At 35.8% G+C, this 27,331-nt stretch overlaps 2 protein-coding genes, 1 non-coding gene and 1 pseudogene across 4 annotated transcripts; 1 reads left to right on the top strand and 3 right to left on the bottom strand.

The window, feature by feature from the left end:
- Positions 2,361-10,836, top strand: LOC109836554 (polypyrimidine tract-binding protein homolog 3-like). 2 transcript variants are annotated; one of them, XM_020404476.1, is made up of 15 exons: positions 2,361-2,515; positions 2,651-2,707; positions 2,826-2,897; positions 2,992-3,068; positions 3,236-3,323; positions 6,887-7,019; positions 7,293-7,357; positions 7,452-7,501; positions 7,593-7,634; positions 8,875-8,926; positions 9,098-9,149; positions 9,240-9,253; positions 9,414-9,512; positions 9,585-9,728; positions 10,156-10,836. In XM_020404476.1, the coding sequence occupies exons 2-15, from the start codon at positions 2,651-2,653 to the stop codon at positions 10,543-10,545; spliced, it is 1,335 nt and encodes a 444-aa protein (XP_020260065.1). In that variant the 5' UTR covers positions 2,361-2,515; the 3' UTR covers positions 10,546-10,836. The 2 variants fall into 2 exon arrangements, with proteins under 2 accessions (XP_020260065.1, XP_020260067.1); XM_020404478.1 differs by lacking the exons at positions 2,826-2,897; positions 2,992-3,068.
- Positions 12,105-12,178, bottom strand: TRNAN-GUU. Its single transcript has one exon. It is a non-coding gene; the product is annotated as a tRNA-Asn (tRNA).
- On the bottom strand, positions 12,457-20,937 carry LOC109836555 (protein LIKE COV 2-like). The gene is made up of 8 exons (XM_020404479.1): positions 20,773-20,937; positions 18,321-18,373; positions 18,122-18,231; positions 16,226-16,393; positions 15,498-15,595; positions 13,959-14,085; positions 13,234-13,353; positions 12,457-12,895 (listed from the first exon to the last, which is right to left on the bottom strand). The coding sequence occupies exons 1-7, from the start codon at positions 20,875-20,877 to the stop codon at positions 13,253-13,255; spliced, it is 762 nt and encodes a 253-aa protein (XP_020260068.1). The 5' UTR covers positions 20,878-20,937; the 3' UTR covers positions 12,457-12,895; positions 13,234-13,252.
- Positions 26,439-27,331, bottom strand: part of LOC109836552 — a 5,142-nt pseudogene continuing 4,249 nt past the window's right edge.

The raw sequence follows: 27,331 nt of genomic DNA, 5'->3' as shown, positions 1-27,331 counted from the left end.
ATACTTATAAGTTATAACTTGAGAGAGAGAGAGAATCACATAAATATATATTATATATGTATTTATTACATACTTACATTATGCTAATTTAAGTACAGTTATACAATTTACTTATATGATACACTTTTATATATATTAAATGAAATATACTTATATATGATTATACTTATGCACTTATATACACTTATATAACTATAATTTTATAATATACACATATAAATATACTTATATAACACACACATATTAATAACCATATCATAATATATATATATATATATATATATATTAGTATATATATATATATAATATATATATATATATAATATATATATATATATAATATATATAATTAATATATATAATATATATAATATATATATATAATATATATAATAACGCGGCTAGCCGGGCATCGACAAAGCACACGCCCGGAACCCGATTCTGGCCCGCGTTTCTGGCCAAACAGGCCCCGGTCGGGCCTGACCCGGCCAGGCCCGGGCCGGGCACCGGGCCAGCGCGAGCCTTAGGCCCAATTGGACAATTCTACTTAAACCTCACTCAAGCTCACCCGCTGACTTGACCGTCTGAGGTACCATGAGGGAACCAATCTCCGCCCTCTCACGAGTCTTTTTTTCTTGTATGTGCAGCATGATCGGATACCCCAGTTCAAGAACTAGGCATAAAGTCGGAGGAGGAGTCGAACCCTCTCTCTCGTGCTAGCCCCTCCTGCACTCGCCGGCGCAAGGGCCCGAGCCGAACACCCCCGAGTCCGGTTTTGATTGACTGTGTGACCTAGCCGTCAACAACTACCTTTACCACTTTGCCCTATAAATTAATCCAGACGACACTTTGGCATAAAAAGTGACAAAGTTGCCACCTTTAGACATTTCATATTGTTGACAGCAAGTTTGACCGCGAAAATTAAGTATTTTATGCGTATACGCGCTTCTAATCTCCCATATTTACAGATCCTCCCAAATTCTACAATTAGACAATAAAAAAACCCTTGTGTTTTCACTTAAAACTTATAGCTGGTAACTGGAAATGCCTAATTGTCAATAAATTTTTTATGCCAAAGTGTCCCCGGTGAAATAGTGTCACTTTATAGGTCAAATTGATAATTTAGCCGCGAGAAATATACAGACTAAGCTATCACATTGCTATTCAGTATCATGTTATTGGATTCAGATATAGTGAAGATAGATATTTTGAAGGCCTTTGGATCTTTTCTCCACTAAAAAAGTGGTAAATGGACCATAACTTTTGAGGACAAATTTTCAAACCCAACCTGTTTGTCAAAAAATTCCTAAAAAAAGACCAGTTTCAAACTTAATTTCAAAAACCGACCTAGTTGGACAGAAACTGGGTCGGTTTTTAAAAAAAAAATTCCCAAACTTCACGGGAGTTGAAGTTTCGTAAAGTTTTGTTATATAAAAAACTTCACGGGACTTCAACTCCCGTGAAGTTTGGGAATTTTTTTTTAAAACAGACCCGGTTTCAGCCAACTGGGTCTGTTATTGAAATTAAGTTTGAAATGGGTCTGTTTTTAGGAATAAAATTCAAAATAGGTTGGTTATGAAAATTTGTCCTAACTTTTGATCATAATCATTGATTATTTAGTTGATGATCGTGATTTATTTTAGATACAATACTCATCATATCCCTATGTGTTGCACACATTCCTAGCACTCAAAGAAAAATCACATACATCCAATACATAATGAATAGTCCATCCACAACTTCTTTACAGTATAGAGGATTTGAATCCATTTTGCAGAATGACTTTATTCATATTTTCATACTAAAAACCACTTTTAAAGGATGTTTCACACCGCAATCAATGAACGGGCCACTAGTTGTTGCCACGCTTCTAGATGAGATGAAGAAATTAAGGGATGTGCTTACTAATAAGTGCAAGAAGAACGACTAATTAAAGATAAAAACATAAGATTGAAAGGCGAAAAAATATATATGAGGAATTCAATCAAAACTTTATTAGAAAATAGGTAAAAATGGTTTATTGGTATCTAAAAACAAGACAATTCAATACCCCAAAGTCACGGGTGCTGATTTAATTTTTGGTTTAATAATTTCAAGATAGACATATGTATGATGAGTAGTTCTTTTACAAAATTTGTTTCAGTTTCGACGAAGTGAGAAACAGGGTAAAACCACGGCACTTGGGATATTAAATTATCAAATTAACGTTGATTTAATTATTTGGGATATGAAATTACAAAAAATAGAACATCTGGCTATTCAGATAAACAATGGGTGAAATGTTGGGGTATTAAAGCGCAAATAACCAAAAAACGTGAAGGTATAGCATAAACTAATCCGCGAAACATCTTATGACGAATTAACGAACGATCTCCTCCCTCAAAAAACATTTTAGGGCTAAAAAAAAAGGGTGAAATAGAAGAGATACGAAAACCCTAAGCAAAACCTCTCCGCTCTCGATTTGATCTCGTTAGACTCTTCAAAAACCCTAATCAAGCTCCAATCACTCGACAAGGTAATCTCTTGCGATTTCCATTCGTTCGATTTGCTCCATCGCTAATTCCTAGGGTTTCTGAGTTCGTTCCCTTTTCACTTCAGAATCAAATATTCGAATTTTTGAGATTTCTTTTGATATTTACTTGCGTTGCAGATGTCAGATCCATCCAAAGTTCTTCACATCCGAAACGTGGGTCATGAAATATCTGAGGTATTTCATTTCTTCATTTTTATAATTTATTTTGACTACAAATCATGTCTAAATCCTAACTTTTTGTGGTAACATATCATTAATTTGTTAATTTTCTCTCTGTTCCTCTTGTTTTAAGAATGATTTGCTGGAACTGGTTCAGCAATTTGGCATTGTCAATAAGCTTGTAATGTTACGGGCAAAAAATCAGGTCATTTTTTTTACAATTTTTTGTTTGTTTACTTTCCCATTTATCGATTTCTCATTAAATAGAAAAATAACATTAGAATTCACTATGGTCACAGGCTCTTCTTCAGATGGAAGATGTGAGTTCTGCTGTTAGTGCGGTTGAATACTATACAAGCGTTCAACCCAGTGTTAGGTGTTAATATGCTCTGTACTTTCTGTTTTTTCTGTTCATTGTTTGCTGGGTACAAGTAATTTTTCATTAGCTAATATCATAATAGCTGTTCTTCGGTTCTGAGCTGGAAAAAATAAATTTATTCATTGCAAATATTTATAGGATTCGTTTTCCTGATGATGTTTCAGGGGAAGGAACGTTTATATACAATTCTCGTCTCATCAAGAGCTAACTACAGCAGAACAGAACTCTCATAGACAGAAGGGTGCAGATCAGGTTAGTTTCGGGTAACTGAGTAATGCCATTGTGTGTATGGACTATTTGGTGTCCTTTCATAATTGGTGGTTTGGGCTGTGGGACACTGAAAAAGAGTATATAAGGCCATCCACATACTATAGCACTTTTGATAAGCTGTTAAGTGTTGAATAAGTGATACTGCCATATATGAATGAACTAATAAAAGCTGTTCAATAAGCTTATTTTCACATTCAACGAAATATTTGCTTGAATGTTTATTTTCTGATGAAATGAGTCAACTTTTAATGTATCAATGTTTAGGAACAAATTTCATAGTTTACAATTATGAGTTTCATCTGTGGATCTCCTTTGATTTACTAATTACTTATTGTCTGTGATCAAATCTGGCGTACCTCTATTTGTATAGGTGTATTCACCCTGATGGCTTGTTGAACAAGATGGGTGCTCCAAGTATATATATGGCGCTTTGGTCCCTCAATCCCTTTAAGCTTTCATATTTGACGCCTATGCCCAGTGATGGTTCTTTGTACTATTCTCAGGCCATAGAACATTCTCTCACAATATGAATTCTTTGATTGATGACTCGTACACAAATTTGATATTTTGGTGGCACTATCATCCTTAAATTCATTGACTTTTTGAGAGAAGGTTCTTTCAGGGTATAGAGGTCGAGGATCAGACTATGCTTGCACAGACATCCAAAGGGGATGAAGCTGGTTTCATACTATGATAATCTGAAGATGAATGACTGAGGAATGTAGTGGTTATTGTGGGAAGTGCAGGAGATTTAGAATCTCCAAGGTAAAAGAGGATGTGATATCACCCACATAAAACTCAGTTTTGGTCATTTGAGTCTTATGGTCTCCATCTTCTTAACCTTCTTAGGTTCAGAACTCTATTAGGGTTACTGCTGAATCGGTTAATAATCTGATTTGTATGGAAGATTGAGAAATTATTTTGAGGAAGTTGCTACTTCCCTTTCGACTAAGGATCTTAAAAGGCTATATTAAGACGGGGAAAAAAAACTCAATAAGGGCTAGTGAAAGTCGGAAAGATGTTTAGCTCTGGGCTCAAAATGATTCATCAATTAAGGGTTCTTAAGGTCTGTTCAGTTTTTTTGCTGGGTAAACTATAACAACAGCTACTTAGTGATGGAGTTGTCACTAGCTCATTTATACAAGTGGGAAAAGTGACACAAGTCAGTAATTTCAATTAGGATGGGAAGTTCATAATGATAAAGGTTTGCACAGAAAAGCGTCATTGATTGGTAGATGTTGGTATTATTGTCATATACAGGCTACCTTCTCGCTAATGGGGCCACCTTCTTTACAATGACTAACCTGGGCCTCAGCTTGAGTTTAATAACTTTTTAGGTCATATGACAGTTTTATGAAGTATTGAATTATATATAGTTAGGCTAAATGAACTAGATGCCTGAGGTAAGCCATTGTCAGCTCATTTGAAATGTCCACTTGTTGTTCCGATATCTTCAAAAAATTTATTGATATGTCCAGTGAAGTAACCGCAATTTTATGTGTAACTTCTTCCAATAAGATGCACTCTCATCAATAAAAGAGTGAATTGTTGATTTTTCTGTTTCTAATCTGTATGTTGAATTACATCTGTACCATCTTGTTACGATGCTAGGTAAAAACTCGTTTTGAGATTTTCTATTGCTGGAGAAGAACCATTAGGCAAAAGCTTTGTCTCTAAATTGGCGATATTCTTGTTTGATCCCATCAGGCATGCCACTTTGAAAGGTTTAGCCCTCAGGATGGATAGGAAAACATATAAACTTCTAATTCATGGTCTGACCCTAAGACTTCCTCTAGCTTCAATAAAGTCAATAGACTTAAGACTTTATTGTCAAACCTTCCAATTGAACCCAAAAAAAAAAACCTCTGGATCACGGACTTTATTATCTCTACAATCTTGTAAGTTGTGAATACTAAAAAATAAAAGTTAAATATAAAAAAGACTGTATTTTTGTTAAGAAAATTCTGTTTAGCTAATGAAAAGAATATCTTGTGAACTAATTTCTTTCGAGAAGGTTTACTCGTCTGATGGTATATTTTTGCAGCGTGAACATCACTTGTTTCCCTCGTAGTTTCTCTTGCTAGCAAATGTTGTCCTGTTTCTCCATTGAAGACTGTATTTATTCCCCTATTTCTACTGCAATGTAGGATACAACTTTTGTAATACTTGTAAGATTCTGTACTTGACCTAAAGAGGGCATTCATCAGTACTATCTATAAACAACTTTTCCATACCCTAACGTACTCATTGGATAGTTGCCTAATGAATCAGAGTAAAATCTCTTGGAATAGTTCCTATGGATGTTTTACTTCGTTCGTCGTGATCTTTGTGCACTGTAATACTTGTCTATTGAGGATCATGCAATGTTGATACCTTATCTGCTTATCATGCAGCTGATGGTCACAAATTGGGCTTTTTTTTTTGCAATAATAGGGCACCTGGGATTAACAGTGAAGAAGTGTTTCAATCACAGGATTTTTCATAAATAAACAATTTGGATCAAAATGAGGAGTTTGGATCATCCATTGAGACTGTCCATGGTGTAATTCTAAACCGACTTCTTACTTCTTAATTACCTAAGGCATCACATTAGGAAGATGTTTCCTATTTCGTGACATTGTTTTCCCGTTTGTCAATGATATTTTAGTTGTCTTGTTGATGAGTCAGGCCCACTTACTGGTACTGCATATGAAATTGTTTTAATTACCGAAATCTCCCTCCTAGTTCACTTTTAACTCCAACAATTTTATTAATCTTTTTTCCCGTGGAATAGGCTCTTTACTGAGAAAACTTTGTTGCTCTTTTGTTGGTACCCTTGCAATGCTGTTTTGACAACTTACTCTTGTCCAATATTATAATATTTCTATGTGCTGCTTACCTCTTGAATAAGAATTTTTAGGCTGACAATTTCCCTTTAGCAAAACTTAACTAATCTAGAGAATGAATGTGAAAATTTACTAGGGTGACATCGCGTATGACATTAAAATACTCTACAGAATGCGTAATGGTGAAGTATGCCTGTGGAATTTTGCGAGCCTTCATTGACTTACTATTAACAATTAAATACTTAAGTAGGTCTACTTATTCTATTTGAACTACCAATGGCTTATAAAAGATTTATTCTGCATATATTCTAATAGCAGCATGAATTTATCTCTTCTTTCTTGGGTGACAAACATCAGTTATGATAACTCAGTAAATTGGTGAAACGATGCCTTAAATTGGAAGAAGAGTAGTTTCTCTTTTCCTTGTTGTCTTGAAGTAATGATCTCTTCTGTGGCTTCTAGGATATATAATGATGTTAAGAATCATAACTTCTTTTTATAGAGCATCTATGTTTATAAATGGTGACAAGAATTTATCTCTTCTTTCTCTAACATTCGACTTGCGCGACAGTAGAGTAGTTCTTTTGTTCCTCTCTTTCTTTATATAAGTGAAGGCTTTAAACAAATTCTTCTCTTCAATAATTCTACTTGCTACTTATTCTTCTCTATTTATTCCTCTCTCTCTTCTGTCTGTATGATCGTCTGCTGTTGGGTACTCAGGATTCGCAACCCAATCGAATCCTCTTAGTCACTATTCACACAATGCTCTATCCTATAACGGTGGAAGTGCTGCATCAAGTGTTTTCTCCATATGGATTTGTAGAGAAGATCGTCACCTTTCAGAAGTCAGCTGGTCAGCTTCTTCAAGTCTTCTCTCTTCTTAATAAACAAACTTTCTGGATTAAAAGTGTTTCTACAGATTTGACTTTCATATCTGGCTGAGAATTTTGAGATAGCTTTAAATAATTATATTGTTCTGATTGTCATTAGTTATTTTATGTCTTGATATTATAATATACGTCCTGACTTTTATCAGAGCTTGTGAGTATACATTCTGCATGTATTCTACTTTTCCAGTTATACAAAAATCTAACACCAGTCTCATAAGTATTTTCTTGCTGTGCAGGCTTTCAAGCTCTTATACAATTTCAATCACAGCAAAATGCGGTGGAAGCAATGAATTCTCTACAAGTATGTAACAGTGATCATGCTTGGAAAATTTTAGGGGATGGTAGATGTCTTTATTTTGAAAACTTATCTTCAGGCAATGTGTTTGTCTGTGTAGGGGCGCAACATTTATGATGGCTGTTGTCAACTAGACATACAATTTTCCAAGTACCCTCCTGCATACTATAAATCTTTCATGAGTGAAATATGTTTGTTTTCTGGATGTCTTACTAATTCGTTTCCCCTGTCCAATGCACAGTCTCAGTGAACTGCAAGTTAATTACAACAATGAGCGATCAAGGTATACTAGCCTATGCTAGCTTTTGTTTACTCATAATTAAATAGCATTTTTTTTACATCTTTGTTCTCTACTTGGAAAGAGGGTCCTGTAGGCTTTTTTTGGGTTTGTTATTGTGGTATGTCAATTCTGATCAGTTCAAAGTTGAGGGTTTCCATGTAGAGCTTAATTAAAGAAATTTGACTTTGGCTTAACATTCAAAAATCCTAAAGAACTATTAGGGTTAGTTGTAAGGTTGCGCGAGGCTTTAGTGAGCTCTGCATTAATTTTAGGTTTCCCCCAAGAAACCACTTTTAAAATAGAGTCATTCTACAAAAAACCAACTTTGATTGTCAATTTATTCATAGACCACCTTTAAACAGATTTTTGTTGCAATCAACCATCAGGGTTCACTTTTCAATTAAGTTCTTTTGTTGTGTAATAATTAGTTGTCAAATACCAAATACATTAGAGATATGATCATTAATGGGGGTTTGGTGGGATCAATTACCGAAAGGACCTTACTGAAAGGTTGGCCCATATGGTTGATTGCAATAAGTCATGCTTTAAAGGTGATTTATGCATAAACTGTCAATCAAAGGTGGCTACTGTAGAATGACTATTTTAAATGTTGTTTCTAGGAGAGAAAAAACCGTTAATTTTAAGAAGCTTAAAAATGTGGAAGAAGACCCATAACGTATGAGATATCATAACATTTTTTTCCATTTTAGTATATACCCTAGAAGACGCTGTTGTGAGAGAGCTTCCCTAAAAGCAGAACACAGACTATTGCTTCCATTCAATGGATAGTAATTATTGTTAATACCCACTGCGAATTATGATAATTTCTACTAAAACTAGAGTGTGTATCATTGCAAAAACTATACAGAGAATGAATGTTTAGCATTCCTGGTACCCAAGGAAAACTTTGGTATCTTCTATCTTTTAAGTAGATTGAGTCATAAGATTCGTAACTAAGGTTGCTAAGGCCTTGGGAAGCTCACTAACTTGGCTAGGCAAAAACTTCTTCATAATTTAGCAAAAACCATTTATTTCCTTTGCTCTAAACATCCAAATGATATTTTGTTTTAGCTTGGAAGGCATGAATAATAGTGTGTATAAAGGGAGATTTAGATGAGGATGATGGCTTCTTTTCTTCATGTTGCTTGTTCTGCTTTAGTACTTGTTTTCTTTTGCCCGTTACATTTATTAGTTTCCCAGAATTTGTTGCATCTTACGGAAGATGTTCATTTCCTTTGTTCAGAGATTTCACTAATTCCTCCTTACCAACTGAACAAAGGGGCCGGTCTTCACAAGTAAGTTGCTTCTTGTTTATTCATCTGGTTTCAGTCTGTTTTTCAGCTGCTTGTATGGAACCTTGTATATATTTATGTGTTTAATACTTTTTTGATTATGTTTTGTTTATATTCCCTTGATGCTTGTCTTGATGTGGTAACATTCTTTCATTTCGTTCATGTTTATACCAGGCTGGATACGGTGATGGTGGCTATTATGGATATCAACCGCACGGCGGCAGAGGTTGGTTCTCTTGATTTATCACTAATTTTAGGGTCCTCCCTTGTTGTCGTGATGCTTACTAGTCTTTGTTGTCTCCCTTTCTTGCATCAGGTGCATATGGACAGGTTGGTATTGCTGTTATGCAGGTTTTCCTGTTTCAAGTGCCATTTTTATTTTCTTCACTTTTGGTTAATTTGGTTTCAACCGTTACTCCAGTTATATTTTTAAGTATGTTTCGATGAGCTCCTTTTCATGTTAAATTGTTGAACCTTTTCCCCCCCTTAGATGGGTGCAATTTTAGCTGCATTTGGTGGTAGCTTGCCTCCTGGAGTGACTGGTACAAACGATAGGTGCACACTATTGGTCACTAACTTGGATCCTGATGTAAGTTCTAAGTTGTTTTAGTGTTTGCCAGCTCTATTCAAAGCCTGTTCTCTGACCTTTTTTTTATTGCAGAAAATTGACGAAGACAAGCTCTTCAACTTGTTCTCTATATATGGCAACATTGTGAGAATCAAATTGTTGCGCAATAAGCCCGATCATGCGCTTGTTCAAATGGGGGATGGTTTTCAGGCAGAGCTGGCTATGCACTTCTTAAAGGTTTCCTCTTGTCAAGTCTTTATTATTTCTCCTCGCCTTAAGTTTTATTTCTCATTATATATGCTCAGTGCTTCTCAGCTGTCAGGCCCATGCATGAACCCCTGGACTTCAACCTAATAACTAAATTATTCTTGAAAACCTAAGCCCTTCTCCTAACTTTTATTTGTTATGACCCACAAAACCTCCATCCAACATTTTCATGTATGATGTCATTCCGAGGGTTGCGAGTCAGCCTATTATTATTCTTGCAATTTCTGAGCATTATAGTCGTCTGCATGTATAGTCTTGTTGCATTGAATAATACTCCTGCCCCCATCTTTTGGAAGCATAGAATTGGAACCCGTTTCATGTCTGAGACTACCAAATACTATGGCACCTTTCTGTTGATGTTTAAGTTCACCTCTCTTTTCTCACTCTTCGGTTGTAGGGAGCTATGTTGTTTGGTAAGAGGATGGAGGTGAATTTCTCAAAGTTCCCACACATAACCCCATCCTCTGATGTCCACGAGTACACAGGATCCAGCCTTAACCGCTTCAACAACAATGCAGTAAAGAACTATCGATACTGCTGCTCTCCAACGAAGATGATCCATATCTCCTCCCTCCCTCAGGACATCGCTGAGGATGATCTTTTGACCCATTTGGAGGAGCATGGGACCATTATTAACAGCAAGCTTTTCGAAGTGAACGGAAAGACACAAGCTTTGGTCTTGTTTGACGATGAGGAGCAGGCAACTGAGGCTCTCGTATGCAAGCATGCGAGCACCATCAACCGTTCAGTAATCAGAATTTCCTTTTCCCAGCTTCAGAGTATCTAAATCCCCCCTGGAAAGTTGTGAGAAAGAAGGCTTAATTATATTCAAGACCAGCTGTGTTAACTTTTTTTTGAACTCATCTTGCTCTTCTGTCTTCTTAGTTGCTCTCAAAGTTCATGTTCTTCTTTTTTTTTGGACAAGAGTGGCTTGGTTTACTATGGTTTTTGGGTCTTGAAGTAATGCCGTTGTCTTTGTTTCCGGTTGTTTTTGTTGGAGCTTCCTAAGTTTTGTAGCTGTACCAATAAGTATGATTTGGTTCTCTGGTTTATTGATTAAATGGCTAGCATGAAGACATTGTGGTTCTTGAATGTTATGAAATATAATAGAGAGGAACCGACAACTTAGTTTTGTAGAATATATTTGCAATTACAAATATACAATCTTGTGCGTATCTAATATTTTAGGCGTGATAATTCGGAGCAGATCCGTTCATAATATTGCTTACTATATAGCTTTACAGGTGATAAACGAGACAAATTTTTCGAGTCACTTATCATTTTTTGCTAATAAAGATGTCATATTTTTTTAATGACAAAATTGATATTATCTGAAAAAGCAATTGTCAGACGTGCTAAAGGGTTTTGTGAACGGTGAAAGTACATCCATTTTGTGGAATATGTGACATGTACAAAATATGCAAATGTTGGATATAAAATTTTCTTGCTACTTAATATCAATAATATTTCTAAAAAAGTGTCATGAATGTGGAACGTGGAAATATTCACTTTTACAAAGTTAACAAATCATGACGTAAGTTTTTGGATCATATTCCATTTAGAAAGACTCGGGGAAAAAAAATTTATCTCGTTGAAAGGTTCTGATTTTAATCTGGAGTTCCAATGCAAGCAATATATATGTTTGTTTGGTACGGATGCGTCTTAGCTATCTGTAAAATGTAAGATAACACGTAAAAGTTTAAAAATGCTATTATGTAATAAAGATGCATTATATATATAGAAGAGAGAAACTTTCTTTTTTAGTATTTTAAAAAGAAATTTAACACGCTAGAGGAAGGGCTTGAACCTTCGACCTTGTGGTTAACAGCCACACGCTCTAACCAACTGAGCTACAGATGTCATATTTTTTTAATGACAAAATTGATATTATCTGAAAAAGCAATTGTCAGACGTGCTAAAGGGTTTTGTGAACGGTGAAAGTACATCCATTTTGTGGAATATGTGACATGTACAAAATATGCAAATGTTGGATATAAAATTTTCTTGCTACTTAATATCAATAATATTTCTAAAAAAGTGTCATGAATGTGGAACGTGGAAATATTCACTTTTACAAAGTTAACAAATCATGACGTAAGTTTTTGGATCATATTCCATTTAGAAAGACTCGGGGAAAAAAAATTTATCTCGTTGAAAGGTTCTGATTTTAATCTGGAGTTCCAATGCAAGCAATATATATGTTTGTTTGGTACGGATGCGTCTTAGCTATCTGTAAAATGTAAGATAACACGTAAAAGTTTAAAAATGCTATTATGTAATAAAGATGCATTATATATATAGAAGAGAGAAACTTTCTTTTTTAGTATTTTAAAAAGAAATTTAACACGCTAGAGGAAGGGCTTGAACCTTCGACCTTGTGGTTAACAGCCACACGCTCTAACCAACTGAGCTACTCCAGCTTGCGATGCCTGGGGCTCTCATTTAATATTCCTCATTTATTTATGACCGTGACGCCCAGCTCACTACGCATATTGCTGGTCCAAATTCAGAAGAAAAGGTTGGCTCTACATCTTGGAACCAAGCCGGGCCGCTTTGTGATAATGGAACCAACCGGTAAAAAGCATTAAAAATGTGAAGACCAATGCCCCAATTGAGGTACAATAGAGTTGTAAGTAATTCAGTAGTTAATCCATATGCTCGCCAAATCTGGAGGAAAAAAAAACCCGGAGGTTATTTGTAATCCTCGGAAACCGCCACCCACAACACCATTCAATATTTCTTGACCTACTATTGGCCAAGGAAATGAAGATTTAGCTCGAGAATACAAATCCAATTAATCTCCCATGTTCACATATCCATACAACTGCACGCCACAATGAGTGCAGTTCCATTTTGAACCCAGCTGGCGAGCTGGAGTTCCAATGTCTAGAGAAAATGAATGCCAACCTGCATTCCTGTACATTACACATCACAAAGGTTACAAACCATGATTGTAGAACAATTACACTTACAAATTGGGCCTAAAGACGTAACAGTACAAAAAGATTAAAACAAAATCAAGCAAACATATCCACTGTCGATCCAGCACGTCTCGGAATAGCCCTGTCTTTAGGATTGAAGATTACATCCTCATCTACTTTTGCTATTCTGATAGCCCATCATTGCAACACCACCACCTAAAACAGAAGGATGGAAAATAAAATCGATAAATTGAAATGTCTATGATCTAGATTTACAGCAACAAGAAGACAGATTATACAATGAATAGGCAAGTGCGCTACTTGTAACCGGATACTTTTCATATAGTCAACCAAGTAGAAATGAACAGATCTGAAACCTTGGCTATAACTGGTTATCAGGGATGGATTAGGTAGGACTGTATAGGGTTTCAACCGAAGTTTTTATCTGTAGGCAATATGGGATGCTAATGTACAACTCGATCTGGGAAAAAGTTGCTCGAAACAAATAAAGAACTCAAAATTTGGTAACACTGAGAATGAGAACTGTGACATACCTTAAGAGCGCTCCATGAGTTACTGTATTCTGTTCAATTGGATGCTGAGATTCTTACGAGGAATCCTCTCTAGTGGAGTGATCAGTTGTGGCATGGTCATCCCTCCAGAAACTATGATCTCTACATTGCATCCAAAAATAATCATAAGAAACATCAAAGCATAAGAAACAAGAAACACACCATTGTAGAATATGGGAAATACACATAGGGAGATGGATTTTCTTTTACATAAAAGCAGGTTTATCAAATATAACTAAATGGCTACCCTAGCGTCAGAAAATTTCTAGTATACCCTACTATAAACCGTGTTCCACTGGCTAGAAAATGATACCAAGGGAATAATAGTGTGGGAAAAAGAAAAGGGTAAATTTCACAAAACTTTAAAAAATTTGAGATAACCCCCCTAGACTTCGAAAATGCCACTGAAATTTACCCAAAAGAAGAAGATTTTGTGTTAAAAAATGAGACCAGGGAATGTACGAAGGGTATCAAATGATATAAGAGTAAAGGATACCAGATAATTAAGAATGTAACTCAGCTATCTTTCACTTCCTGACAAGACACATACTTTTTTCATTTTTTTATTTACACTAATACACATGCTTGCTCCTTGCAGAAAATTGTAATAAGGAGATGCCTGGAAATGAAGCTCTGATTTTCATATATACCTATTAGGAGGAAATGAAATAAATAAAGAGAGTACAAAAGAGACAAAGGAGCCAAACCAATTCCTTCACGAATTGACAGATTTGGCCTAATAATCTCTTCAGAATTAACTAACAATATATCTCCAATATATAGATGATTTGTAGGAACATAAACACTGCATAACTCTTCATCACCCTTCTCGTTCTGCAACAAAAAAATAGACAAATGAACTAAAATAACTTAACTAAATACTAGAAAGACATTATGAAACCTCACATATTAAAAGGCAGAAAAAAATAATATTACATTATAACATACAAACACCAAAGTAAGTTTTAAACAATATAGAGTGCAGTGTAAAGGAGCATTACAGCAACACAATTGGAAGATGGTAACCTCCACCCGTAAAATAATAAAAACACCAAGTAAGCCGTCCTTTCAAATTAGAGAGAAAGATATTTTGTGAGTTTCATATCATATCACTGCTTATATAGGTGAACTAATAACTAAAACTGTCTTTCAATAATCATCTTCCTTCTTAGTTCTCACGAGATGCATGTGTAAATGATATTATATTACTATATTTTGGAGGGGTTTGTGTGTGTTTTGGGGAAGTGGGGGTGGGGGTGGGGATGACGATGATGAGACAGAGAAGATAAAGAGGAGATGAAAAGGAACTGAAAAAGAATAAACCATTAGACTCTTAATTCTGCGATTGGTTAAATTGTCATTGAAAGAAGAGAATCATTTTATAGTTTCTAAGTTTAAAAAAACTGTTTCTCATGGCAATGGAGAAAATAGAACAATAATTATGATAATGTTGGCATTGGCACTGACAGAAGTCAGAGGGTTGTGGGCACAGTAGCAAGAACTGCAATATTGATAAGAACAAATGCATCAATATAGCAACAGATGGTGGATGGTGGCTAGTAGAGAGTCAGATTATTCCAGCAAAGAAAACTCAGATGTTGGAAATAATATTTGCAGTTTCAGTTGTTATTGCAGGTGCAGTAATAATAACAGATAATAATTGTTAGCGTAACCAACAAATTAAAACAAGTTTGCGGGCTGATTTTGGTTGTGATAATATGGGGAAATCAATAGTTTCACGGTAAATTGGTTTATTTCTTTCCTAATTTTGATTCTTTTCAAAGAAAAAAGTAGGAACAGAAAGATGTACCAAGTTCCTCATTTTTTTATTCTTTGTTATCCAAATTTCCTCGAGCAATTGAACATGGAGAAGTTTTCAACTCTTCCTTTTCTTCATAGTAATTGGTGGATTCACGCCTCACAGAAGTAAGTGAAATAACTTACTTGCACTGAGTGTAATAACTTAGTTATTTTTCAATAATATGCCGATTAAGATGTCACAAGTAATTAATTGTAAGTCACAGAAGTAAGTGCAATAACTTACTGGCAAGATGTTTCATTTCCCGTTTCCCATTCCCATGTTAAGTCACAATTTGCACTTCTCATTTTGCATTAATTTGTTAAACCACAGACTTATCTTAAGTGAATTTCCCATTTCTCAACTAAAACGAGACAACATGGCAATATTTGTTTCACAGTTGCAAGTTGAAGCGGAGACGGGCAATAATTTGACATCTTGGTGGTACCTGAAGGATCACTGTTGATGTGATGAAACCGAAGGCATATTCCCCAATTCGTGGATGACGAATAATTGCCACTTCTTTGAAGGCGGTAGTATTTTGATCTGTGTAAAAGATGCTCGTTACAGTATACAAGAAACACAAGAGCTACATGCAGAAACACACTCAAGAGATTGTATGTACTCGACTCTGTGATTTGGTAGGTGGGTCCACATATACATATATACATTTTCCAATGAATGATTGATAACATTCATCAGATCTAAATACTAGGAGTAAAGAACTGTATTCCTTGAGAACTTAGAAGTGCATGACTTATTTGATATGCAAGCTAAATCAACTTTACACTTTTCTCACAGGACATCCTACCTATAACTGAAAAATAACCAAAATGCCCCTGAGATTAAAAAAAATTCCACTTTAGTTATTTGCATTACAGGCAATCTACCTCCTCTTCCCTCAATTGGGGTTTTTCTTTTCTTCTCTTGAGGACATTTTAGTTATTTGCCAATTACGTCCAGTGAGAGAAGTGTAAAGTTCAGGGGTTTTGGTGAGGCACCCCAAAGTTTGGGGTGTATATGAGATAAAAAATTTCAGGGGGGTCTTGCGACATTAGCCCCATTATACAAGTACTGCAGACATAAAAAAGCGCCAGCATCCATGCTAATCCATCAAAATAGGAAGTGTGGAAAACAAGGTAAATATTTTGCAAAAATAAAATAAAAAATTAATACCTGGCGAAATGGCAGTGCTAATTTGCTTGGATGCTGAATAAATGTGCTTAACAAATGGCATTCTCTTTATAAACCATTCACCGAGCCAGAAAAGAGTGGAACCCAGCCATGATGAAACAAATATGCCGATGAGGAAAACAAATAATAGAGAGGTCAAAAATCCTAGGCCTGGAATACAAAGCAAAGAACACAGGATTAGTTACAAAACCAAGAATAGATGCAATGTTAATTATCTTTAGGAAAGTGAATGTCAAGTTCGTACAAAATTCAAGTAAGATAAATTTTCAATTAGAGATGAGTTCGGATCTGGTACCCTAACCTCTGAAATTCATGGAACCTCAAAATTTACTCAAAGTATGCCTATAGTTATAGTAGCTAATCTTTTAGTCCAAGTTATCATATTCAATGTATGCATGCTTGTGCATCTGAGTAAATGAGTGAAAGGTTGTTAGTTTAGTGTTCCCCATTCCCTCCATCTCCCTGTGAAGGCACAGTTAGTCTTTAACCACTTCCTAGTGATGTATCATAAAATATTAAACCCCACAGTTATCCCGGTGGGAAACTTACCTATCCCCACTGTATCCACGCAAAGGAAAACAACAAAAGCCTTCCTATAAAACTCAAGTTCAGGTATATTACTTGACAATAGGTGTTATTCTACTGCCTGCTGAAGTTTCATATAGTGGAGGCAACAGCATATTCTAGGCAGTTATTACTCATTTTGTCCAGGACATCACATGCTCACATTCATGGAAATTCTCGCTCTCTCTGGTCCTGCCCCCCTATGAAGAAAGTAGAAAAACAGGGTACAAGGTGATTATAAAATTCAACTTGATACTGAGAACCATAAATTCTGGTTCATAATTAAATTTCAAAGCAGGTTAGTTTCTATCTCAAGGCATGTTTGACACAGGCTTTCAATTTAGATGAGCATCCATGCACTTTTGGATCGGTGAGATTTACAATTTATCTCCTTCTAATAGAATATTAAGTTATTAACTCAGATTTTTATTCCTATCATATATCGTCCATGCTTTCCTTGTATACATTATACTTTGGATATCTTAACTGAATGTATAGCAATCAAAAGGGTTTTCAATCAGTCAATAAAATATGCCATAGCTATTTAACCACATAGTAGACCAGAATTCATATGAATAGGTGCAGAAATAAGCAAACAGATACAGTGCAGCAGTCAATTGTGATATCAATTTCCTACAATATAGCCAAGAGTCCAGACAGTGAAGTTTCTTGCCACATTGGCAAATATGACGCAAGCTCAATGATGAGAAAACAAGCCATTATTTTTCCTTTTTATTTTTTAAAATAGTTATTAGAGAAGACTCAACATTAGGAAGATATTTAAAATAGAAGAGAATATTCTATCCAAGATAAGTAAGATTTTCCTCAAGGATAGAGCTACGATCTCAATTTCCTATAATACAGCCCATACAATGAAGTTTCTCGACATTAGCGCAAATATGACACAAGGTCTAAAATCATGATGCAAGTCTCCATGATGGTGAAAAGAAGTCATTATTGTTTCTTTCTTATTTTAGTACAGTGATTACTAATTAGAGAAGACTCAACAGTTACTGAAGAGAATATTCTATCCAGCATAAGTAAAACTCTCCACAAGGATAGGGCCAATATATGATAGAGATTTAAAATGAAAATAGGAACAAGAATCATCTTTGCATTTATCGGTATTTGTACCATGCCTGCTCTCCTAACTGAGTAGGATGGCATACTGAGATTATAGTGGTGTTTAACCTCATCATGATGTACAAAACTGCTGAGACAATAGATGCATGGCAACTGAGACTTAGGTCATTAGTCAGCATGCAAAGATTTATGACAGTGATTTTATATAAAGAAAATGTAGCAGGAGCTAACCAAATATATCAACACCAAGCCTTTCATATAGTGGACTGAAGAAGCCATCAATAAATTGAATAAACCACCACGTAATGAAGAATGTGACTGCAACAGGAAACAGAACCACACTGCACCGTAAAAGTCAAATAACAATGTTAGTAAACAAAGGTGACTGATACATAAGTCGTCAAAGTAGACAAGAAAACCAAGGTTGTACCAGCCAGTCATAAACTTTTTTGAGACCCAACTTTGAAGAACAGCACAACAAGCCTGCAATCACAAATGGTGAAAGTTGTGAGATAAGCACTACATTTTCAAAAGGAAAAACAGCAATTAGCAGAGAAGTGAACAAACGCGAACCTACAAATGCGGTATGTACTATGAACACACGTGCATACATAAGTATTCATTTTCAAATAAGAAAATAGCAATTTGCAGGGTAGTAAAAAAACGCATGAGCAAACACCCGTACCCCCCCCCATACACACACACAAGTACTGCACTTTCAAATGGGAAAATAGCAATTTGCAGAGTAGTAACACTGACACACATAATTAGCATATACATGCATACATGCATTTTCAAAAGAAAAAAAAAGAATTCATAGAGCAGTGAAAAGCGCACACGTGTCTACATGCGTGCATGCAACCAAAAACCCATATGCATACGCACAAACACAAACCCACAGCCCAGACCCCCACACACCCACCTGCATGTGCATGTATGCGCACAACAAATAAGCGCACACAACCACCCACCCACACAGTGAGTGTGCAACCATGCATGGCTAGAGACACATGCACGCTGAAAAAGTAGAGGGAGAGGTCATCATGCTTGATTGTTAAAAATTTCTATGTTTGACTCCAATGTAAACGTCCTACAGACTCAGCAATGCCAAATAATGAGGCAGCCGTATGAAGGATGACATGATTTTGAAGCAACTTTTGCCTTTTTGGCGTCAAGAGTATCCAAGTGTAAAATGGGTCAAATTGTTGTTTGGTCAAAATTTTCAAACTTCCATCACTATGGTATACTTTATGACCCAAGGCTATATCCTACATCTATCTGAATCTCTTCATGCATGAAGTTTCAGGTGATGTTTACCATTTTAAGCCCTGAAATATCTCAAATTTAGACATTACCATTACGGTTTTGTCTCAGGTTAGTTACCCACAAAGTTCGCACCCATTCAAATAAGTATGAGTCTATGGCTGGGAAGGAACTGAGATTAGACTTAGAAAATCTCAAATTAAATTAAAACTGGATAGATTTAAGGTTGACCCTGATCCAAACCCAAAACCACCAAATTTACATATGTAACCTGTTTAGAACTTTTAACATATCTTTTCTTCTTTCTTTCTTTCTTCTTCTTCTTCTTTCTTCTTTTTCGCCCCTTTAGAGTGACAATCAGACACATACCAAGGTATTGTGAATTGCATGGGAAGTTGGTATGTTAGTACGTAGTAAGTAATTAGAACTTAAAGATTTAAACGCATTAAAGACTGTAAGAAAAAAACAAAAATTCATGTTGGCTAAAATTGGCATGTTTTTTACAAGTTGAAGGGATCTTTTCACTTTCCAGGTTGTTCACAAAGTTTGACCGTGTGGATTCCTTATTGGTTTCTAATTTTACCTTTGTCAAGTGTTTTTCAATGAAAAATATTCAAACTTTCTATTTCAAAATTCAACTCATTGTGATGGACAGATGGAGGTTGGCAGGAAGACAATAAGCTTCTAGAAATCAAAGCTGAGAATTCTTTACTTTCATCCATTTCTCACAATAAGGTTTGACCAGACCAATTACTCAAAGCAAGACCCTGACTCATACCACCTAAGACCTCGAATCTTTCTTGATATAATTCACATTTATCAAAATCCAAACATTCTGTGGACATCAACCTGCACAATCCAACAAGATATTTCTTTCGATGGAGAGATATTTCAAAGGCAAAACTCGGATAGAAATTCATCCATTAACGCTCCGTATAAAATGACCACCCAATATTCATGTTAGCCTACAAACATCAAGTTCTCTTACTGGATCAGTAATAGCTAGTACCAGCCAAATCTAACCCCATTTCCTCTTTCTGTCAACTCCTTTCATGATTTCATCCGCTTCAACGCAAAATGGGAACTCATCGTGCGTGAACTCTGTCACGCTAAAGCAAGTGCAGCAAAAATTGTCCAAATTCCATGAATCCACTAGAAATAATTCTTTTTAAAAAAAAGCACAAATAAAGGATTTAGGATTAGAAAGCCAAGGAATCAACCCACAGAACCCAACAAGAAACTAGGTCTTGCCTCTATTATTAACCAAGAATTACCTAAGCTAGGAGTGACGACTTTTTGTCACTAGAAATCCATCATCGGTAGGACGATTGCCGAAATTTACAGATCGCCGTCATTATCTTATAAAATTTTCCTAGTTAATCAGTTTCATACCTAATTTCTCAGAAAATCGACCACCAATCATTTCGAATTGATAAATTGTTCGTTATACTGATTAAATTAAAAAATCGAGAAAATATCGAATCTTAACAATAAAGCGCCACCTCACATATATTACTTAATAAAATCAGATCATAACTAAATCGATTCACGATATTAAAAAAAAGAACCTAATTTTTCTCAAAAGAGCGAAAAAAAAAGGAGAGAGATCTAAGGTGAACCTTTCGGGTTGAGGAATTGGGGGAAGTTGGTGGAGATTTGGCGGGATCCTCGGGATCCACCGCTTGGCTCAACGGGATCGAAGTCGACTCCTTCTCTTCCGCCATTTTTCCCTCTCTCAAAATTTCTCTCTCCGTGATCGATCTGATGCGCCAAAATTTTTGCGGAGAAATTTGGGAAGTACACTGCAGTAAGACGGTGAAAGACGAAAATACCCCTGAGGATGGTCCTAGTCTTGACTTTTGACTTGGTCTACTGGGGTATTTCGTATGAGCCCAATCGCTTCGGTGACTACCGTCTTACAGCTGGACACGTGGAATTGAGATGCGGAATATTCAAGTGGGGCCCACTGTCTTTTTTTTTGGGAAGGTGGTGTGTGTGGAGCATGAGGATTAAGGATGATAAACGATCGAATCGAATGCTAAGTCGCTCATATTCGTATTTCTTTAAAATTATCAAATTCGAATGCGGAATCTAATATTCATATATCTAGTTTCTCGAATTCAAACTTGAATACTTGGTATTTGATAAATATTCACGAATACTTATCGAATATCAAAGTATATATTATTCCGCTAAAGAATTTGATTTTCAAATATTACTAAATTCATAAATAAAATTTATTCCTTTATAATATATCATTATTGTTTCTTTCTTATTTCAGTACTCTAATTACTAATTAGAGAAGACTCGACGGTTACTAAAGAGAATATTCTATCCAGCATATAAGTAAGTAAAAGAAGAATTTTTCAAAATGGCTTCAAACCAATTTTTTTTTTCTAAAACAAGACCCTCTTACGTTTTTATTACAGAAACAGACTCACTTTCTGGCCACGTCAGCACCGTGGCCAGAAAGTGAGTCTATTTTTTTAAACACTTTCCTAATTAGTCGGGGTTACCAACCCCGACTAATTTACACCTCAGTTGCAACTTGCAAATTAGTCGGGGTTGGCAACCCCAACTAATTAGGAAACTGTTTAAAAAAATAGACCCACTTTCTGACCACGGTGCTGACGTGGCCAGAAAGTGAGTCTGTTTTTGTAATAAAAACATAAGAGGGTTAGTTTTAGAAGAAAAAAAAGTTGGTTTGAGGCCATTTTGAAAATTTATTCGTAAGTAAAACTCTCCACAAGGATAGGGCCAGCATATGATAGAGATTTTTATAAAATGAAAATAGGAACAAGAATCATCTTTGCATTCATCGGTACGTATTTGTACCATGCCTGCTCTCCTAACTGTGTAGGCTGGCATACTGAGATTATAGTGGCGTTTAACCTCATAATGATGTACAAAACTGCTGAGACAATTAATTATAATAGATGCAAATGCATGGCAACTGAGACTTAAATCATTAGTCAGCATGCAAAGATTTATGACAGTGATTTTATATAAAATGTAGCAGGAGCTGACAAAATATATCAACACCAAGCCTTTCATATAGTGGACTGAAGAAGCCATCAATAAATTGAATAAACCACCACGTAACGAATAATGTGACTGCAACAGGAAACAGAACCACACTGCACCATAAAAAGTCAAAAAACAATGTTAGTAATGAAACAAAGGTGACTGATCGATACGTAAGTCGTCGAAGTAGACAAGAAAACCAAGGTCGTACCGGCCAGTCATAAACTTTTTTGAGATCCAACTCTGAAGAACAGCACGAACAAGCCCGCAATCACAAATGGTAAAAGTTGTGAGATAATTAAGTACTACATTTTCAAAAGAAAAAAAAAACAGCAATTAGCAGAGAAGTGAACAAACGCGAACCTGCAAATGAGGTAAGTACTATGAACACACGTGCATACATGAGTGTACATTTTCAAACAAAAAAATTAGCAATTTGCAGGGCAGTAAAAAAACGCATGAGCAAATACCCGTACCCCCCCCCCACAAGTACTGCACTTTCAAATGGGAAAATAGCAATTTGCAGAGTAGTAAACACTGACGCATAATTAGCATATACATGCATATATACATGCATTTTCAAATTAATGAAAAAAAATAAGAATTCATAGAGCAGTGAAAAGCGCACACATGTCTACATATATGCGTGCATGCAACAAAAAACCCATATGCATGCCCACAAACACAAACCCACAGCCCAGACCCCCACACACCGGCCTGCATGTGCATGTATGCGCACAACAAATAAGCGCACACAACCACCCACCCACTCAGTGAGTGTGCAAACCATGCATGGCTAGAGACACATGCAGGCTGAAAAAGTAGAGGGAGAGGAGGAGTGCAGAACCATCATGCTTGATTGTTTAAAATTTCTATGCTTGACTCCAATGTAAACGTCCTACAGACTCGGCAATGTCAAATAATGGGGCATCTGTATGAAGGATGTCATGATTTTGAAGCAACTTTCGCCTTTTTGGCGATCAAGAGTAGTACCCAAGTGTAAATTGGGTCAAATTGTTGTTTGGTCAAAATTTTCAAACTTCCATCACTATGGTATGCTTTATGACCCAAGGCTATATCCTACATCTATCTGAATCTCTTCATGCATGAAGTTTCAGGTGATGTTTACCATTTTAAGCCCTGAAATATCTCAAATTTAGACATTGTTAGTTACCCACAAAGTTCGCACCCATTCAAATAAGTATGAGTCTATGGCTGGGAAGGAACTGAGATTAGACTTAGAAAATCTCAAATTAAATTAAAACTGGATAGATTTAAGGTTGACCCTGATCCAAACCCAAAACCACCAAATTTACATATGCAGCCTGTTTAAAACTTTTAACTCATCTTTTTTCTTTCTTTCTTTCTTTCTTTCTTTATTCTTCTTCTTCCTCTTCTTTTCCCCCGCTTTGGAGTGACAATATTCAGACACATATATACCAAGGTATTGTGAATTGCATGGGAAGTTGGTATGTTGGTACGTAGTAAGTAATTAGAATTTTAAGATTTAAATGCATTAAAGACTGTAAAAGAAACAACAAAAATTCATGCTGGCTAAAATTGGCATGTTTTCTACAAGTTGAAGGGATCTTCTCACTTTCCAGGTTGCTCACAAAGTTTGACCGTACGTGTGGATTCCTTATTTTGGTTTCTAATTTTACCTTTGTCAAGTGTTTTTCAATGAAAGATATTCAAACTTTCTATTTCAACTCATTGTGATGGACAGAATGGAGGTTGGCGGGAAGACAATAAGCTTCTAGAAATCAAAGTTGAGAATTCTTTACTTTCATCAGTTTCTCACAATACCACCCAAGACCTTGAATCTTTCTTGATACAATTCACATTTGTCAAAATCTAGACATTCTGTGGATTTCAACTTTCATAATCCAACAAGATATTTCTTTCGATGGAGAGAGATATTTCAAAGGCAAAACTCAGATAGCAATTCATCCATTAACGCTCCATATATATAAAATGATCACTCAATATTAATTCATGTTAGCCTACAAACATTAAGTTCTCTTGCTGGATCAGTAATAGCTAGTATACCAGCCAAATCTAACCCCATTTCCTCTTTCTGTCGACTCCTTCCATGATTTCATCCAGTTCAACGCCAAATGGGAACTCATCGTGCATGAACTCTGTCATGCTAAAGCAAGTGCAGCTAAAATTGTCCGAATTCCATGAATCCACTAGAAATAATTCTATTTAAAAAAAGCACAAATAAAGGATTTAGGATTAGAAAGCCAAGGAATCAACCCACACAACCCAACAAGAAACTAGGTCATGCCTCTATTGTTAGTCTCGAGAGTGTAGACCAAACCTGGAATCAAATCAACGAAGAAAACTGGAAAAACCCAGTTCGGTCGACCGAAGAGAAAGGATCAGTCGGCCGAAACAACTGTAGGAAAACAACCCTAAAAACATGCTCTGGCCGGTCGATCAAAGTTGTGTTGTCGGTCAACCGAGAGTGACCAATCAGTCGACTGAAGCAGTGGCACCGGTTGACTGCACGTGAAACCCTGCAAAAACCAACATTCTGGGATGCTATATATACGTAAACGATTTTAGGGTTATTTGAACACGAAAAAGAGGGGTTTTGAGAGGACTTTGAGAATGATATCTGAGAGAGAGAAAACCTATTTGTGAGCATTGTAATCTTCTTCAATTAATCAAGAATTTGTGGTGTGGCTCCCGAGGACGTAGGCACGTTTGCTGAACCTCGTTAAATCTGATTTTTTCTCTTTTGCTTATTCTTTCTTGCAAGCTCTATTTTTTATTTGATGTGATTTCTTTCTTGCTTACTTTCGTCACAAGATCCGGAAGGGTACGGGTTGTGAGTTCAATCCCAACAGTGTTTCTAAAGTTGTTATTATTTTTCTTTGTTTCCCCTACTGGAAGTCCAAAGACAAGGCTCTGTTTGGTCATACTTTTGATTAGCATCATGGTTTGTCCTGATAGCCAACCAAGAGAAATAATGAGCAATAAGATTTTTTTTTTCACCTGTAAGTTATTCCACTTGATTTTAGTGTTTGTTGTTGTTACAAATATTTCCTTTATTGTTTACCTATCAATTTTTATTGCCAAACATTTCATCTTTCATCCAAATAGAGCATGTAAATCAATTGGATAAAATAGATCTGTTACTCCAACTGTAGGGACAAAAGTTATGAACCGAGTTGATTTATTTCTACTGTATCTTCACATTGGCAAAGAGACCCCCAGGGTATAAGCCTTAAAAACTTAAATAAGACTCTTGATTTCAAATCGGGATTTGGATCCTCTCCACTGCAAAAAAGTAAAAGTAGTGGATGAACCACTAGTTTTGATCATAATCATTAATACCTAGTGGACAAATATGATTTGTTTTAAATTTAACACTCATTATACCTCCATGAATTGCATTAATTCATAATTTGCACTCAAAGAAAAATCATCATCACCCACTAGATAATTAATGATTATAATAATAAAGTGATCTTTACACTGCCTTTTTGTAGTGGAGAGGATCCGAATTTGTTCCACGCACTTTTAGTGTGCCAAAGATGGCTTCTTTCAATTGCAGTATACACCTAAGTACTTGTAATGGTAAGTACGAATTACAGGACAAATTAAGCAAGGATTTTCTTTGACAGCACAAGTTGCATATTCGTAAACATCTTTAAGTACATATGGAAGCAAGTTTGGCTTTAAAGTTATGAGACATGAACCCACATCCTTCACTTAGAATGGAATTTAGACTAATAACATCAACGCGAGATACTGAGGGGGGTACTCTTTGTTAAAATGCCAAAAGATTGATCCTACAGCTCATCTCATTCAACAATGATCGAGTTCTAGAATTTCTCCTATTTTGAAGATGACAAAATTTCACAACGCTAGAATTTCTAAGCGAAATCTAGCTTAAAGTTTTATGACATGCAAAAGACCCAGGAATTTGCTGATAAACCAAAAAGGAATCACAAAAACAAGATACCCGTGCAAGAATAAGATATACACAAAAATTAAACCAAATATATGGTTAGAACAACCAAGGCTCCTGAGCACATCTAGTAATGATATCAACATAAAAACAATATAACCAGTGAAAAGAAGAGAGATCATAAAAAGACGAAGGCACCAAATTAACAAATTTTGACGCAACCAAAGTTCATATCATCATTTATGAAACTGTACGGTTGACACAAAACCAGTAGAAACGCAAGAGTTAATATAATAACGACCTAGATTTTGATCAAATCCAAAAAGTTTAGCACAAATATTCAAAATATTCTGCAAGCAATCTATTATTATTATTAAAAAAACATCGCAAGATTTGAGGAAGCCACATAACTATTAGTTCAAATTTCTCAAATAAACTCTTCATGAGCAAGCTCAAAGGTAGCATAATCCACATCCAGCAAGAAAAGGGATTAATAGCATCAAACAAAGACTAGGAAACTAAGGAGTCTCAGATTCAAGTATCTCAAACAACAAAACTGGTTCTATCTGAAAGCATCCTGATCCAAATGCACTGCCTAAGCCTTGAGCCTTCCATAAAACTTCTGCTTCTCCTCCGTAGTCTGGAGGCGACCGTGCCCAAACTTGGATGAAGTGTCGATGAACTTGAGCTTGATTTCCTCAAGAGCCAATCGAGAGGTCTGTTTCAACAGGGACTGGCGAAGAGTGACAACTCTCTTTTTGGGCCCAACACAGCAACCCTTGATCAAAATATAGTCATCCTACACAACACCATAGTGAGGGAACCCTCCCATAGGAGTAATATCCTTATCAGTCCTGTTAAGCAGTAACCCAGATGAAACACCAATTAATATCATAATTGCCACCAATGAATAGATAAAGTTGCATTAAAAGTGTGTAAATTTCACAAAACTCCCCCTGAACTTTGGAGGGCTTGCACAGCCTTTATGAACTTTATCATAGAAGACACCTCTCCAACTTTTCTCACTTACGTATACCATGAATGACAGATGTTACTTGAACTTTTTGACAATTTTGCCCTCATTTACTAAATAATCAGTAGTAACTAAAAGGGTAACTTCACCAACCTACAGTAGTAACTAAAAGGGTAACTTCACCAACCTACAGTAGTAACTAAAAGGGTAACTTCACCATTTATGAAATTTACGCTGGGGGTCTTATGAAATTTACGCT

The sequence above is a fragment of the Asparagus officinalis genome, chromosome 4 (genome assembly GCF_001876935.1).
Source record: "Asparagus officinalis chromosome 4, Aspof.V1, whole genome shotgun sequence".
In the NCBI taxonomy this organism is placed as follows: Eukaryota; Viridiplantae; Streptophyta; class Magnoliopsida; order Asparagales; family Asparagaceae; genus Asparagus; species Asparagus officinalis.
This window is presented reverse-complemented; position numbering and strand designations above follow the sequence as displayed.